The sequence below is a fragment of the Anopheles moucheti genome, chromosome X (genome assembly GCF_943734755.1).
Source record: "Anopheles moucheti chromosome X, idAnoMoucSN_F20_07, whole genome shotgun sequence".
Classification (NCBI taxonomy): Eukaryota; Metazoa; Arthropoda; class Insecta; order Diptera; family Culicidae; genus Anopheles; species Anopheles moucheti.
Window position 1 is genome coordinate 5,560,449 of NC_069142.1, and position 15,118 is coordinate 5,575,566.

General features: G+C 42.6%; 1 protein-coding gene across 4 annotated transcripts in view; it reads left to right on the forward strand.

Annotated features, from left to right (window-relative positions):
• Positions 1 to 14,187, forward strand: part of LOC128307270 (high mobility group protein DSP1-like) — a 42,493-nt gene extending 28,306 nt beyond the window's left edge. For 2 of the 4 annotated variants that reach the window (XM_053045030.1, XM_053045033.1), the window contains exons 2-6: positions 4,233 to 6,180; positions 10,405 to 10,614; positions 10,957 to 11,120; positions 11,230 to 11,404; positions 11,522 to 14,187. In XM_053045030.1, the coding sequence (XP_052900990.1) occupies positions 5,605 to 6,180; positions 10,405 to 10,614; positions 10,957 to 11,120; positions 11,230 to 11,404; positions 11,522 to 11,782 (1,386 nt within the window). In that variant the 5' untranslated portion in view covers positions 4,233 to 5,604 and the 3' untranslated portion in view covers positions 11,783 to 14,187. Of the gene's footprint in view, positions 1 to 4,227; positions 6,181 to 10,404; positions 10,615 to 10,956; positions 11,121 to 11,229; positions 11,405 to 11,521 lie in introns of all 4 variants that reach the window. The other 2 variants (XM_053045032.1, XM_053045029.1) reach the window with 1 other exon arrangement.
• Positions 14,188 to 15,118: the final 931 nt, after the last annotated feature.

Here is a 15,118-nt window from a genome sequence, read left to right on the forward strand (position 1 = left end):
TGACTCGCTGTACCACTTAACGCTTAATACGCGTCTTACGGCATGTTATTTGGGGGAAAACAAGGAGCAGACATTCCGTTCCCAGCAAGAGAATATTATTTTCGTCCTAATTTCAGCAAATAAATTTTAATTTAATTATTTCACGTTTTATTTCTGGTGTACGTGACATAATTATCCTTTTATTGCTTTAATGATTTGGCTACTTTTTTATAACCCATCGGTGCATTTGTGTGTGTGCGAGGGCTCGTAAAGGAGCGGAAACCAAAACCCTGTAGCATTGGGTGCTATCATCTTCAATTCATAAAAAGGAAAAAAAAGACTTGAATAAAAAGGGAAATTAGGTTGCAGTTTAACAAAAGCGAATACTAAACAAGTGAATACATTCTAGTCTAATGTTTAAAAATAATTCCAAATGTGTTTACTTCTTGGAACATTACGTTGATTTTGTTTTTATTTCAAACGCGCGGCGCAAGTACTCAATTTTTGGATCGATTTTTCACTGAGCACCTTTCCCGCCTGGCTTTTTCTCAGTTGGCCCTCAATTTGCCATTTGTCCTGCTTGCGCTCACTAACACACTGACGGGTGCTCGTGTACGAATGTGCAGTTGTGTGAGCGTCTCCTCTGCGCGTGAGAAAGAGTGCGCCCGCGCGCGCGTGTGCTCACGTTCCGGTACATGATCATACCCACACTCACTCACTCTCTCATCCGGTACGTGGTCGCAATCGAGTATGTGTGTATGCGTGCGTGCGGTGTGTTCCGGCTTGCGTTGATGAGCGCGCGTGTGACGGTGAACACACGATAGCCCTTCTTGCTGTCTCGCTTGCACTGCTGCCATTTTGTGTTCGGCGCGGTCAATACACAGCGCGCATCCCCATGAACGGAGCGCATCCATTATTATCCGCCCCAGAAGCAACACACGCACACACCAGAAGCGGGTTTGTGGCACCCTCTCCGGATGAAATTGTTTTGTGACCTTTTTGTTGTTATGATTTGTTTCGAGAATGCAATTTAGTCACCAATATATGGGCCCGGTCGCGGCTAAATACCGAAACACAACGCTCTAACCCGGGCTTGTAAACAATCGGCATGAAACTCTAAAGCGTTATCATCACCACTGTACCACGGGGCACACGCACACACAACAAAAAGGCACGCGCCTAAGCCGTGTCCATCGTGGTTTTTTTTATAGCGATGTATAAAAGAAAATTCCTTTATTTTGAGCGCTTCTAGGAATGTTGAATTATTTTCATCTTGCCTTGGGGTGCGTGCGTCTGTATTTTGAGCACGTGTAATTATATGTGGGTAATACTTATTGTATTTATATTTCCATTATGACGGCATATATGTGGGTAATATTTGTTAAATTTAATTCTGCTCTGCTACAAAAGGATTGAAATGGGAATTTGGTGGATGTTCGAATAGGAAGTAACCGCGACGGAATTATCCTTGCTTCCTCACCCTTCCTGTGATGCGTCCACCATTTTGGCTGGAGTGTGATGATGGTGTGCTGCCGTTGCTATTGTACACACACACACAAACGCACATCTTGGAGCCTCCCGTATTAAAGCGCACACATTCACACACACACACACGCGCACGCACGCGTATGGCTATTGTTACTGTTGTTGGTTGCTCAAAAACTATTCCCCGAAAAGGATACACCTGGGTCATACATAGTTCTGGGTCATACGTGACGAAAACAAAAATTACTTGCGTTTTTAATCACCAAAACAGAGGGATGAAAATAATGAAAAAATAGGGTAGAAGAAAGCCCTGAAAAAGAGGATGAAGAAATTGCATCCCCTTTCATTTCACTATATGTTTGATATTGTAAAACTCAAAGATTGTATCTCTTGTGTGCTTTTTGTCTTGCATGTTAGTGTAAGTTTCTATTGCGTCTTGGGAAGAACGCCGTTGCTCATGCCGTTTTTACTTACTTTCGGGTAAAACCTTACACGTAAAAATGGAGGAAAAACGTTAGAAACTGTATCAGAACACTTAAAACACCATACGCGTCTCCTTTTTGTCGCACTAAGTTTTGTACCGTGGTGCCCTTTACACCACGGGCACGTGGTTTTACGTGGTACACTTTAGAGCAATTATTTCAGCTACGCTTAGCTCGGTAAGCAATCCAAAACTGTAACTTCGGATGTAATTCCAATATAAAACAAATCACTTACACGCAAACTTTTCCGCAGAGCACGTCCTAACACGTCTGCGTTCACCGGCGAAATGACACCTTCGTGTGCTAATTTGATGCCCAAAACTGAGTTGCGCGCGCTCTCGGTGTGTGCGATTTTGACTTGGCGACGAACGCCCAACCGCAAAATCAACACAATCGTTTCGATTGTTCCTGGACGCTACACATGCCGTCTAACAAACGAACGATCGAAAAAGGAGAAGGAAACATTTCAAGTGTGTGTGTGTGAGTGTGTGAGTGTGTGGATGGCGCGTTAAAATTTCGACGAAGCAAAATTCTTTTCTTTTGTCCCACGTTGCAATTTGTGCAGAAGCGGAGAAATAGCTTGAAATATTACTGTTTATCCATTAGAGAAGATGCTATTGTTTTATTTTTCTGTTGAATTTTGCGAGGAGGAATATCAAAAGCATTCTTTCATGGTGATAATGAGGATACGCTCATGATAATTTCAATAATGTTTCGAACAAACTTATGCAGGGGTGTGCACCATAATACGAATTTTAAAACGTTATTAATTTTAAACCCGCTATGGAACGAAAGGGCACCAAAACTTAATGCAGTTGGCAATGGCCTATTTGGATAATGCGATTGGTTACCACCCGGTTTTTAGTAATTTGAAAGATGGATGGATTCGATTTACGCGGATTTCCGGGTTATAGCGCACCGCTATAATAGAGTATCTCGGGGACCGCCTGTACTTCCATTTTTATAGCAAAAGTATTTAGAGTGCATAGTGAATTATGCAAACCTCTCGCAATAGTGATCGCTGGAGGGAATGTTTCGAACTTAACGATGATGAATGAGGAAAACTATAACATATTTTATGGCAATGTTCGAATAGTCGTTTTCAGCGCGCATCATCCAATAAAGAAATTGCATCACTTACAGAAATGGATTTTTTTAACGACGCTGTGGAAGCAGGGTTTTAAATCCCCTGCCCGTTTTATTATCGGCTGCTCAAACGAACCGGACAATCAAACGCAAATGCATATTATTTGCTGTGTCGCCCGCACCGGCCTTCAAAGATGCACCGGCAAAGCAGGGTGTCGGGGAGGGGGGGGAGGGCTCCGGGTTGAGGGTGCAGCAATGCACAATGCAATAAATCTGATGCACTGTGAAAAGGGCACACACATCACACAATCGTGCATAAGACGTTTGTATTTGAAAACGATGTGTTAATTTCATTACCCAACAACCGCACACACATGCATACACACACACACACACCAAGAGATGATGGAATGGAATAACGAAAACCGGGGTGTGCGTTAGTCATCCTCTCACATGGCAATAAAAAAAGCAATTTACATAAATTGTGCAATTTGCAACCAATCACATCACGGTGTGCTAAAAGTGTATTTAAATTTGCTAATTGAAACGTCATAAATATGTGCTTTCAAACCCTCTCTCTCACACACACACACGCACCCACAGAAAGGCGAGGCGCGCTCTAACTCACAAAGAAAAGTGCAATTTTAAGACTATTTCCTCTTTTTTTTTATCTTCACAACTTTAAAACCCTGCATACACAGTACAAAACCAAATGCAACTGTAAAACCCTGTGGGGAATGGGTAAATATTAGTTTGCATCTCGCAACTCGCCAGACGGTGTTAAAATTAACGATCCCTACCAACCAACTGACCCAGCTTATGTGTTCTTCGCCATCGATTAATGAGAAGCCGTGCATGGCTGAAAGACAGTAGTGTGCTTTTTTTGTAGTTTTTTTTTAATTGTTCCGGAAGTGATAAATGTACCCAATGCAAACACACGCACGCAGCATCCCCAAAAATGATGTGATAAATTCGATACTGTTGTAAATATTCGCAAAATTCCTGGGGCGTTGCAGGCAGGAATAAAACAATTCAATCTTGTAGTGTATTGGAATTTCTAAACACACACAAATATTATTTAAATGAAGTGACACACACACATACACAAATACTCCGCGCGCGCATGAACTTACTCCGTTCGGTTGAATTTGTGCGTTTATATTAATGATTTTGTTTGTTTATTATTATGCAAAAGTGCAGTTAGCGAAACAACAGAACAAAAGCGCACACACCCTTCGGTGCGTGTGATTGATATCGAGTGAGTGTGAAAGAGAGAAAATAACACAAGAAAAAGTAGCAAAACGAGAGTTCGCGCACGCGCCTGAAAAAAAAAAAACAAGTGCATCCGTGCTTGACCGTGTGCGTTTAGTTGTGTGGTGATGATGTTGTTTGTGAGAAACAAAAACAAACACGCGGAAAATTGCTAGTGACACACGAGCAGCGAGAAACAGTTTAGCGGAAAGGAAACAAGAAAACGGTTCCTGCAGCAGCAACCACACAGCACAGCAAAACAGTGAATTTCATCAAAGCGGCGAACACACTATCGGATAACAACTATACACATACATAATACGCCTCTCTCCCGCTCCCACTTTAATCCTTACACTGATGCACCGCTGGCGCGGACACTGTCGGGCATCGTTGTATCGTCGCGTCATCGTAAGCAGCGAAAGGAGAAGGTTTGTCAGTGTCTTCTCCGTCCGGACGCGATCAAGAAGGGAAACCACGTGGACGCTTGAGTAAAGGCTGCGCGGTTTTTGTGGAGAGCGAGAGATACCAGTAGTACTGCTGTGATCTGGTGTTGGTGTTGTGTGTATCGTACCCGGAACCAGCAGCGGGACACCATCCTTTTAGGATGAGTAGGAGCAGTGGCCGAACGTCGAAAACATCTATTTTGCCTTCAACCGTCAGTGCAGCAACAGTGGCAGGAGCGAACATTGACAGAACGAGTTAAGCTGGCGTCGAAGCAGGGTTGTGTCTCTTAAGTAACAACGCCAACTAACAGACAAGCCACCAGTTATTCCCAACGTTTTCCCAACACCCTGCAGTTTCGCGTTTGTTTTTGGTTCTTTTCGCATCGAAACCCAGTTTAGTTTAGAGTGTGAACGTGTGTATGTGCGCGTAATCCATCGCTTCCGACAACACCGGACAAACACCGCGGGCGTCACCCTCGAAACACAAAAGTAAGCAGCGGTAACGGTTGCGGTACAAGAAGACACACTCTCCGTGGCAGGTGTCAGAGAAAACTCTCCCCTTATGTGCGGAATTGCTTGGTTCGTTTGCTGATTTTGGCGATCGTCGGTTGTCGAGAAAAACGGTAACCAGCAGCGCAGAGGAGCAAGCAGACAGCAATCAAGTTGTTTGAAGTACCGTGAAGGCATTCACAAAGTGCTAACAATCAACTCTTTCGATCCCGACAACCTTCCCCCTCCTCCACCCCACCACCACCACCACCAGCCAAAACTCTCACACCATCTGCATTCCATCGTTTCACGGGTGTGTGTGCGTGAGTGTACGATAGCCGCCAGCGTGCGCGTACCGCGTGTCGTGTGTCGGCTAGCAGCAGAGGAAGATGTCGGAGCACCATCGCGGTGCTTGGGGTACGCGTGAGGACGCCGTCTGGTGGCCGGGTGGCATCTCGTCGACGGAACAGCAGACACTGCAGCACCATCAGCATCTCATCAACCAGCACCATCAACAGCAGCTCGCCCAGCAGCAGGCGGCCCAATTGCAGCATCAGGTCGCGGTACAGCAACAGCAGCAACAGCAGCAGCAGAATCAACAGCAGCAGCAGAACGACAGCGCCCGGAACAACAGCACAACGTCCACATCCGCTACCCAGCAGCTGTTCTCGTACAAAATGGCCAACAGCTTTCAGAATCCGGTCACCACCATGTCGGGCGTGACGGTGTCCACCTCGAACGCACCATACGACTACCGGCTCGGCATGAGCACGGTGGTGGCGCGGCCCGGTGACCCCCCGACCATGTCCAGCACAGCACCCACCACCCAGTGGTGGTATCCGGGTGGCCAGAACGCGCTTGACAACTCCCTGCAACAGCAGCAACAGCAGCAACAGCAGCAACAACAGCAGCAACAGCAGCAACAGCAGCAACAACAGCAGCAACAGCAAACTCAACAGCATCAGGTACGTGTGACCGCTTCATGCCAAATCTGTCACAGCCACAAAGATACAACGCGCGTCAAAAACAATCGACCAAAATAATAAGAAAACATTGTCGTACCCCGTTTTATAGTTTCTTGATCTTGGTATTAACACCATTATGTAGCATTTGAATCGTACATAAAAAAAAGAACAAATCTACGCTATAATCATACATTGGAGGAACTGATTTGTTAATGTGGATTGCAAAGACAGGCGAAAACAGGCAATCACCGCTTTAGTAAAAAAATAGTTAAAATTACATGTGGTAAAATACAATAAAACGCAATGCAATTAATTGTACCACAATTCTTCGACGCTATACTGAAGTATGATACACAGTATGAAGAGCACAACGTTTATTAAACCACGTTATGACCCTTCATACTACGAAGCACCCAACAGCCAATGATTTTCTTGGTTCTGCTTCAATGGAGGAAAATGCAACTGCTTCAACACCAAATATTTCAGACGCGGCGTTGTTGATAGGCTACAGAAAAAAAAGAGATGTCCATCATATATTACAAGATGGACAATCTCAATTTCTTTTGTTCCCCGCAACAAATGTTTTCCTGGTTCTTCTGCATCCATGGAGTGAAGTGAGTTTAATGAAGATCACTTACCTTTCCACTGATGTTTGAGTCTTCGACGATGGCCTCGGTTTTTGATGGAACTGAAAAGATAGGAGAAGATTGATAATCAGAATCGGATCTGGAATGGGAGCTGTTTGTGTAGGAAAATTCGGAAAACTAATGCAATTATTAGTGTCACAATTCTTCGACGCTTTACTGAAGTATGATACACAGTATGAATAGCACAACGATTACTAAACCACGTTATGACCCTTCATACTACGAAGCACCCAACAGCCAATGATTTTCTTGGTTCTGCTTCAATGGAGGAAAATGAAACTGCTTCGACACCAAATATTTCGACGCGGCGTTGTTGATAGGCTACAGAAAAAAAAGAGATGTCCATCATATATTACAAGATGGACAATCTCAATTTCTTTTGTTCCCCGCAACAAATGTTTTCCTGGTTCTTCTGCATCCATGGAGTGAAGTGAGTTTAATGAAGATCACTTACCTTTCCACTGATGTTTGAGTCTTCGACGAAGGCCTCGGTTTCTGATGGAACTGAAAAGATAGGAGAAGATTGATAATCAGAATCGGATCTGGAATAGGAGCTGTTTGTGTAGGAAAATTCGGAAAACTAATGCAATTATTAGTGTCACAATTCTTCGACGCTTTACTGAAGTATGATACACAGTATGAAGAGCACAACGATTACTAAACCACGTTATGACCCTTCATACTACGAAGCACCCAACAGCCAATGATTTTCTTGGTTCTGCTTCAATGGAGGAAAATGCAACTGCTTCAACACCAAATATTTCAGACGCGGCGTTGTTGATAGGCTACAGAAAAAAAAGAGGTGGTCATCATATATTACAAGATGGACAATCTCAATTTTTTCTGTTCCCCGCAACAAATGTTTTCCTGGTTCTGCATCCATGGAGTGAAGTTGTTGAACAATGTCGTATTCACCTGTAGATCAATTTAAGTTGGTAATCATATATAACGAGAACATACTACAAACTAAAACATACACAAGCTTTTCCGCTTCGCCTAAAATATGGCGCACGGCTTTTAGCAATTCGGCGACGACAATTTATTTTAATTCGCTCGCACATTTCATAAAGCGAGACGCAAAAATTAGCTCGAGCAACTTTCGTTTCACGAATCGTTTCAAGAACAATCATGCCCATTGTTTCCAACGTCGATGACAAATGGCGTCCCGTTCGACAAACGGACGCCGTACATATTGGCGCGAACTTACGTTTTTGTTCTAGCGAATAGATCAGATCATGTTCACCACCACCGTCGCCATTCCATGCGAATAGGGTTAGAAGAAAAGGGCGAATGAGAGAGACAGTGAGAAATGTAACAAGACTGACACTTTGGTGAAATACGTATCAATGTTGCGAACTTTGTTCATTACGGGCAATATATTCACACATGAAATATCGAACTATTGTACAATATGCGTCGCTTCAATTCGATAAAAAAGTCCCTTTTTCATGCCAGAGAAAAAAAGGGCACATTTTTAACACTGTGTGCCCCCGATTTCCGATAGGGAGAGAGGCGAACAGCAATTAGGCAGTGATAGTACTTACTTGATACGGCCAGGGTGAAAAATTGGTCGATGTTGCACAAATTCACTTCACCACTTGTGATAATGTACTGAGTAAATCCGCAAATCGATGTAAATTAGCTAATCACTTTGATGAAGCATTCACATCAAGCCTTTGTTCTACACTTCACTTCCACGCACAGCACCTTTACATGGTAACAGTTCTTTCCTTTGGGGGAGAGCACGCGTCCAACACGACCACTCAGTAAGCCAGCACCGGTGAAAAAGGGCGATTCGTCTGCCGGAAGCCAGCTCGCCCGAAGATGCTCTTTTTTTAAGGGTCCAATCAATCACCGCACATTTGAAGGGAATGACATTTCCAGTACCACCGCCCGCACCGCGTCCAAGGTGCACACAACCAAAAGCCCTTTGACGGGTGGTACTGTGGTAGTTGTTCGGTTAGATTAAAAAAATAAAATTTGTGTGCGCATTCCAACATCGATGCACCAGTCGGATGAAAATTAGTGCACTATTCATGTTTCTATTGCTGTTTATATATTGCCGCATCTTAAAGACGTTTTTCTTTTATTGGTTCTTCAAAGTGGGCATGATCCTTACAAAAAAAAAATACGATAAACCGGTAAAATTAATTATTCATATATTTCGCACAATTTGCACAAAAAAATTGCATCTATTTTTTCTAATGCCTTATAATACGATTCTAATATATTTTTTTACAATTTTGCTTTTAGTAAGTACAAAGTTACTCATGGTCGTATCACACGATCCGATAAGCGGTATATAGAAGTAGAAGAAGAAAAAAATAGAAAATAAAAATTTGGAAATATTACTAAAGACAACAATATAGAATACATAAATATTGGAAAAGAGAAAAAATTGGAAAAGCACATAACGAAATGAGAAAAAAGAGGAAAAAACAACAAGAGATAACAAAAAACAAGCCATACAGTCGTAAAGAGACTTTTGCGAATTGTCGTTTTGCACTGCACAGAGAGAAGAGAAGAGAAAAAAACAGAACAACAAAAAACTAGAATACCAAAAACAAACACAAAGAACATATACAAAAAAAATATGGAAAAGTAAAATAGGAATAGGGAAAAAGGGCCAAATCGCAATCAAAACAAAAAAGAGAATTAAGTTCTAATTATCTAGTACAAATGGAAAAGTGTCACGTCAAGAAAAGTGATGGTTTAAAAATAAATTAAAGGATTTTTTCCAAGGGCTGAAAATTGCTAAAGGTTTTTCCAAGCTTGAACAAACCCTAGAGCAAAAAACAAATGTAAAAAAAAAACAAATTGAACGCCGCCCTTTCAAATACCGATGCCAAAAAAGAATCCAATTTTAATTAGAAAACATAATTAGAAAACATATATGGATTTCGTGGTTGTTCATTGTCGATACTGACTACTTCACGGACTTAGAAAAAAGCTCATAATAAGAATCTTATTTATGATTTTTTTTATATCTTTTATTTTTAACTTTGATATCTTTTATTTATGATTAAAAAAATAATAATAATAGTACGAGGAATCAGTGGGTGTCATTTAGCTCAAATCAACTGTGGCCTCAACTCAACTGTGTAGAAAAGGGCTAAAGGGCTTTATTGTCTGACAGATCTCCTGACAGGAATAGGAAGTTGAATGTGACATAATCTGCCATCCTAGGTTAACATACATACTGTCGACAAAGGAGCCCTTGAGCGATTGTTCTTTCTTTTCGGTGTCGGTGTCTGTAAGGTGTGAACGTCCCTTGTGAGATTCGTGATGGCAGAAAATTCGGAAACCAGTGCAGAAGACTTACGGCTCGTGATTAAAGCTTACGATATTGGAATGAACAGGGTTCTATTGGTTTTTCTTGAAAAAAATCCTCGAATGGTATCTCCTGGAATTTGGTCTGCATTCGGGACATTAGTCTTAAAACTCCAACCCGCCCCAGGATTTGTCTCAGTATGTTTTGCGGCCCAAATTCAAGCGATTTAACACTTTCAACCCCCTTTTTTCCGCTAATTACAATCTCCTTTTCTCATCCTGTGTTATACCATTTTATCTTTTCCAGAGTCAAACGCATGTTCAGAACAATGTAATTCTGAACAAAATGGTCACCGGCACCGTTGCTGGTGGTAAGGTTAAAGACAATAAGCCGAGGGGGCGCATGACGGCGTACGCGTTTTTCGTGCAAACCTGCCGGGAAGAGCATAAGAAGAAACATCCAGAGGAGCAGGTCATATTTGCCGAATTTTCCCGCAAATGTGCCGAACGATGGAAGGTAAGTAATCCGGTGTAGCAGACGGGATGGGTGATTTTTAAGGTTACGTAATGGGGTATTACGGAAAGGGGGAAAAAAATCTTTATGCTTTCTCGCTCTGCCTATTGAACTATTGCTGATTATGATAATGTCAGCATGATGATTTTTTACACTGAAATGAGTTGGGATTAAGTTTTTACAAGGTGTAATTAATATGCCTTCAGAGGGTGGACGAGAGCGAAAGTAGATGGGGGAGCACTGATTGACTCTATGGGTTTGAAGTTTTCACTCCCGTGAGTGTAAACGTAATCATCATCATTATACCATTCCATACGGCTGCTCTACCCGATTTATTCTTTACAGACGATGTTGGACAAGGAGAAGCAGCGTTTCCACGAGATGGCTGAGAAGGATAAGGCTCGGTACGAGCTCGAAATGCAAAGCTATGTGCCTCCGAAGGGCGCCGTGGTAGGACGGGGCAAAAAGCGGAAGCAGTTTAAGGATCCCAACGCACCGAAGCGTTCGCTGTAAGTACAAGTCAACGCCGTCAATATGAGTCGACCGCACATCCTTCTCATCTTGTGCCGTGTGAAATCCCTGTTCCTGTTCATGTTTATATGCTTTGTTATTTTTTAGTTCGGCATTTTTCTGGTTCTGTCACGATGAGCGGAACAAGGTTAAGGCGTTGAACCCGGAATACGGTGTGGGTGACATCGCGAAGGAGCTTGGCCGAAAGTGGTCCGATATGGATGCGGAAATAAAGCAGAAGTACGAACAAATGGCTGAAAAGGACAAGCAAAGATATGAACAGGTAAGCTACACCGATTCGTTGTGTTTTTTTTTGCTTCGTCGCTGTTTTTCGACAATCATGCTAACATATGCTCATGCTTATTTTGCTTTCTTCTCTTTGTATATGCACCACTCGTAGGAGATGACCGAGTATAAGCTGAAGTGTAAAAATGAACAAGGTGGCGGCACACCTGGTTTGAACCTGCCGCAACAGTTGCAACAGGCAGGGCTTCAACATCTCCCGCAGCATGTGCAGCAGGTGGCCGCCGCCCAGCTACAGGCGCAAGTCGTCCAGGCGCAGCAGGCCGCGGCCGTTGCCGCAGCAGCCGCCGCCGCCGTGCAACAGCAGCACGACGATGACGACGACGAGGAGGATGGTGATGAGGACGATAATGAGTAATGTGTGTCGGCGGGTTAGGCGGCAACACCACACCCATTCACACACCACCTCACACCTTCCCAGCGCATCCCCCTTTACAAAGAAAAACTTCATATTTTCATAACCGTCTCTTACTTGCTTCCTCCCGCACAACCAAACATTATCATTTCTTCTAACCCTGTTTCCAAAATATAAAGAAAAACACAAAAAACAATAGCTTTGTCCCGCTCCCTGCAAATTAGGCACCTTCACAACATCGATGCTCATAAAAACATAAAAAGTACGAATGTACTTTAGGCGCAGGCATTATTTTTATTTGTTTTTTTTTATATCATATGCCACAACCCCATGATAAACAACACAAAAAAACAAATTCCGGAACAGAGCAAACAAACGTAAAATCGTCTATAAATCGATACATATTTTGCACACCTAGGTTAACAGCGGTGAAACTACAACATACAAGAGAGAAACAGAACACAAAGAGAAAATTACACTACGTTTGAAAAGGAGCGAACTCTAATCTAAGTACAACATAAATGAAAGGTAGAGAGAGAGAGAGAGCGATAAAAACATATTGGAAGCAAGAAAGGCAAAAAGGAAAGGAATTAAGTAAGAAGGTTTAGGAAACTGCATCGTTTATTATAAGCAATTTATGCTCTAGAGATTCCCAGTCCTCTGTGTCCCCTCCCCTACCCAGATGAAAAGACCCTATAAGCAGACAGGTGTTATGGGAGGAGGGAAGGAGGAAGGAACACCGCAGATCAGCATAGGATAAAGAGAGCGAAACCCCCCCCCCCCCCCCACACGCGGTGGGGGTGGGTGTCACTGTAAAGAATTAAAGCAAGCAAAACTGAGGGAATTATATTGGTTTAAAAAAACGTGCGTTGTATGCGCGCGTGTAATAGTAGCGCTTTTTTTTTTAAGGAGCCCCACACAAACAGACAGGTTCTTAAATATTACAAGCGGTGGTGTAGCACATTATTAAGCGCTAGCTCACGGATAACGAATTGACACGATCACATTCTCATTTGATCGCAAATCTTATTCGTTTTTCTTTGAAGCTATCTTGTCGCCCTTTAGAATGGTAGCCCTTGGAAGAAGAAAGATACAAATGGGGTGTATCCTTTTGTTAATTTGGTTGTTTTTTTTTTTGAAGCATGAAAAAAAAACGACTAGTGTCTCTTCTAAGACATTCTTAGAGCGTTAATTTTAAGTTATTTCACATCGGACTTTTACACCACCAAAACTCTCCCTTCATCGTTTGGTTTTGGGGTCGTCCGATGTGCAAAACGAATGCATTATTGTGTCGCTGTATGCATCATTATAATTTTTCCTTTTTTTTTCACTTTCTCAAATGCATCCCCATTTTCTTTAATTCATTACTTTTCTTTAAACAAAATGAATACAACAACAACAAAAAAAACAGCTAAAGCCTCTAGCGAACAACCCCTCCCCCCGCACGGGAAAGGATTCGGATTACAACCTACAACACACACAGTAGGAAGAAAAGGCGTTCTTCTGCGAGATCGTATTTCTGGAACGCGCACAGTAAGAACGAGCGACGCTTGTCGTAAAGGAAAATTAGAATTTCACTTGAGCCTAGGGCCAGAAGGACAACAACACGAATTCGGCAAAACGAAATGTTCTAACAAATCAACCATATGTAAAAGAAATATAAGTAATCCATATTTAGAGGACAAGCGCGCGACAAATGGTTTTTTTTTTCTCTAATCTCCCTCTCGTCCTTCGCTCCTGCCTTCCTTCACCTTCACCTCCTTTCTTGTCTTGCTTGCATTCACTCTCTTATACGCTCTGGAGAAAGACTGCTTTGGTTGGGAAGAACGAGTATAAGGACTAACCGTTAGCGCCAAATGATGATAGACAAACCGTGTTTCGGTTGTAGATGCATACATCTTAAGTTGCGTAATGTTCGGCATTAATTATAACAACTGATAGACGCCTTCTCTTCAACTACGTTTGTTTTTCCCTACCCCTTGCAATACATTGTTTGATGTGTGTGGTGGCGAACCGTTTACTGTGGGACAGCAACTAGTTGGTGGCGGGTTTGTTGCGGGTGGTGTCACATCTCTCTACACCTTCCCGCAACCTTCCTTTAACGCTATATACCGAAACACCCCCCCTACCCCCCCCACCAATCCTGAACTGCTCCTCACAATTCCTTGCCCCTCCGCCAAATGGGGTGGTTTCCTGCACTGAAAGAGGGGTTTGTGCGTGCCGTGTGTGTGTGAGTGTGAGTGTGTTGCAGTAGATTAAAAGTAAGCAAGCCGGACGCATTATATTAGGCGCTAAAACAAAAATCATATAAGGGAAGGAAGAAAAAAAAGAAAAACATACAAAACATCCAACATAATTAAACACAACCAAGCAAACACGACAAGTACAGTTTAAGATTAAGAAGCAAATGAAATGAAGATGAACTAAATAAAAAACCGCGACGTCCAGACCGTTTTTTGTTGTGTGTGTGTGGGTGCGTGCCCATATGTGTGTGTGTGTGTGTGTGTTGGTATGGAGCAGCATCATTATAGGAACAGTGAACATGCCCATTGCGCATCGATAAATGGTGTCGCAAAGAGAAAACTAGATATTTGAAGTGCCACAACACCACCACACGTCCATACACGTACACGCACACAAACAACACACACAATTTTCCTCCCCAATCCCCAATTTCCGCTCCCTTCCCCTTCCTCCCATCACCCCCCCCCCCCCCCCCCCCCCCACATTGCAAAGTGCGAGGCGGAAACATTGTAATAAAATTTGAAGTAACATTTTATAGGACAAAACAAAACAAAAAGCGTAAGAATTAAACAGTTTTAGTACACGGGGCTGGTAGAGGAATTAGAAGATGATAAAAACTCGAAAGTACTAATGGAGGATGCGGAATGGGTGCGAAAAAAATAGGGAAAAGATGGACTAAAAGGTTGGACAATTTGACGATGGAACAATATCGTGGAGAGGGATAGGTGTCGCACACAAAAAGGGAGAAAGAAGGTAGGAGTATTAGTCCGAATTCAATTGGAGAAATAGTTGCATTATACTTAACGTTTAATTTCGTTTTTTTTTGTCTCTATCGCCCCCGTTTTCGTCAGTCTTCATGAATTGAACCATATTTTTTCATTTTTATAGGATTAGTGAAAAACCTACACACGTTTTTTTTTTTTTCAAATAAGTTTTAGTTATTTTTTGCCATCTGCCTCTCGCGTCTCGCCGCGCACGACGAACGCGGAGCCAGACCGCGCAAAGGACTTAGGGTAGAGAAGTGGAAAAAAAAAACATAACACACTTTGAAGGATGTAGAGAAAAGTGTGGTGGAGAGGCAAGCGATAAAAGAAA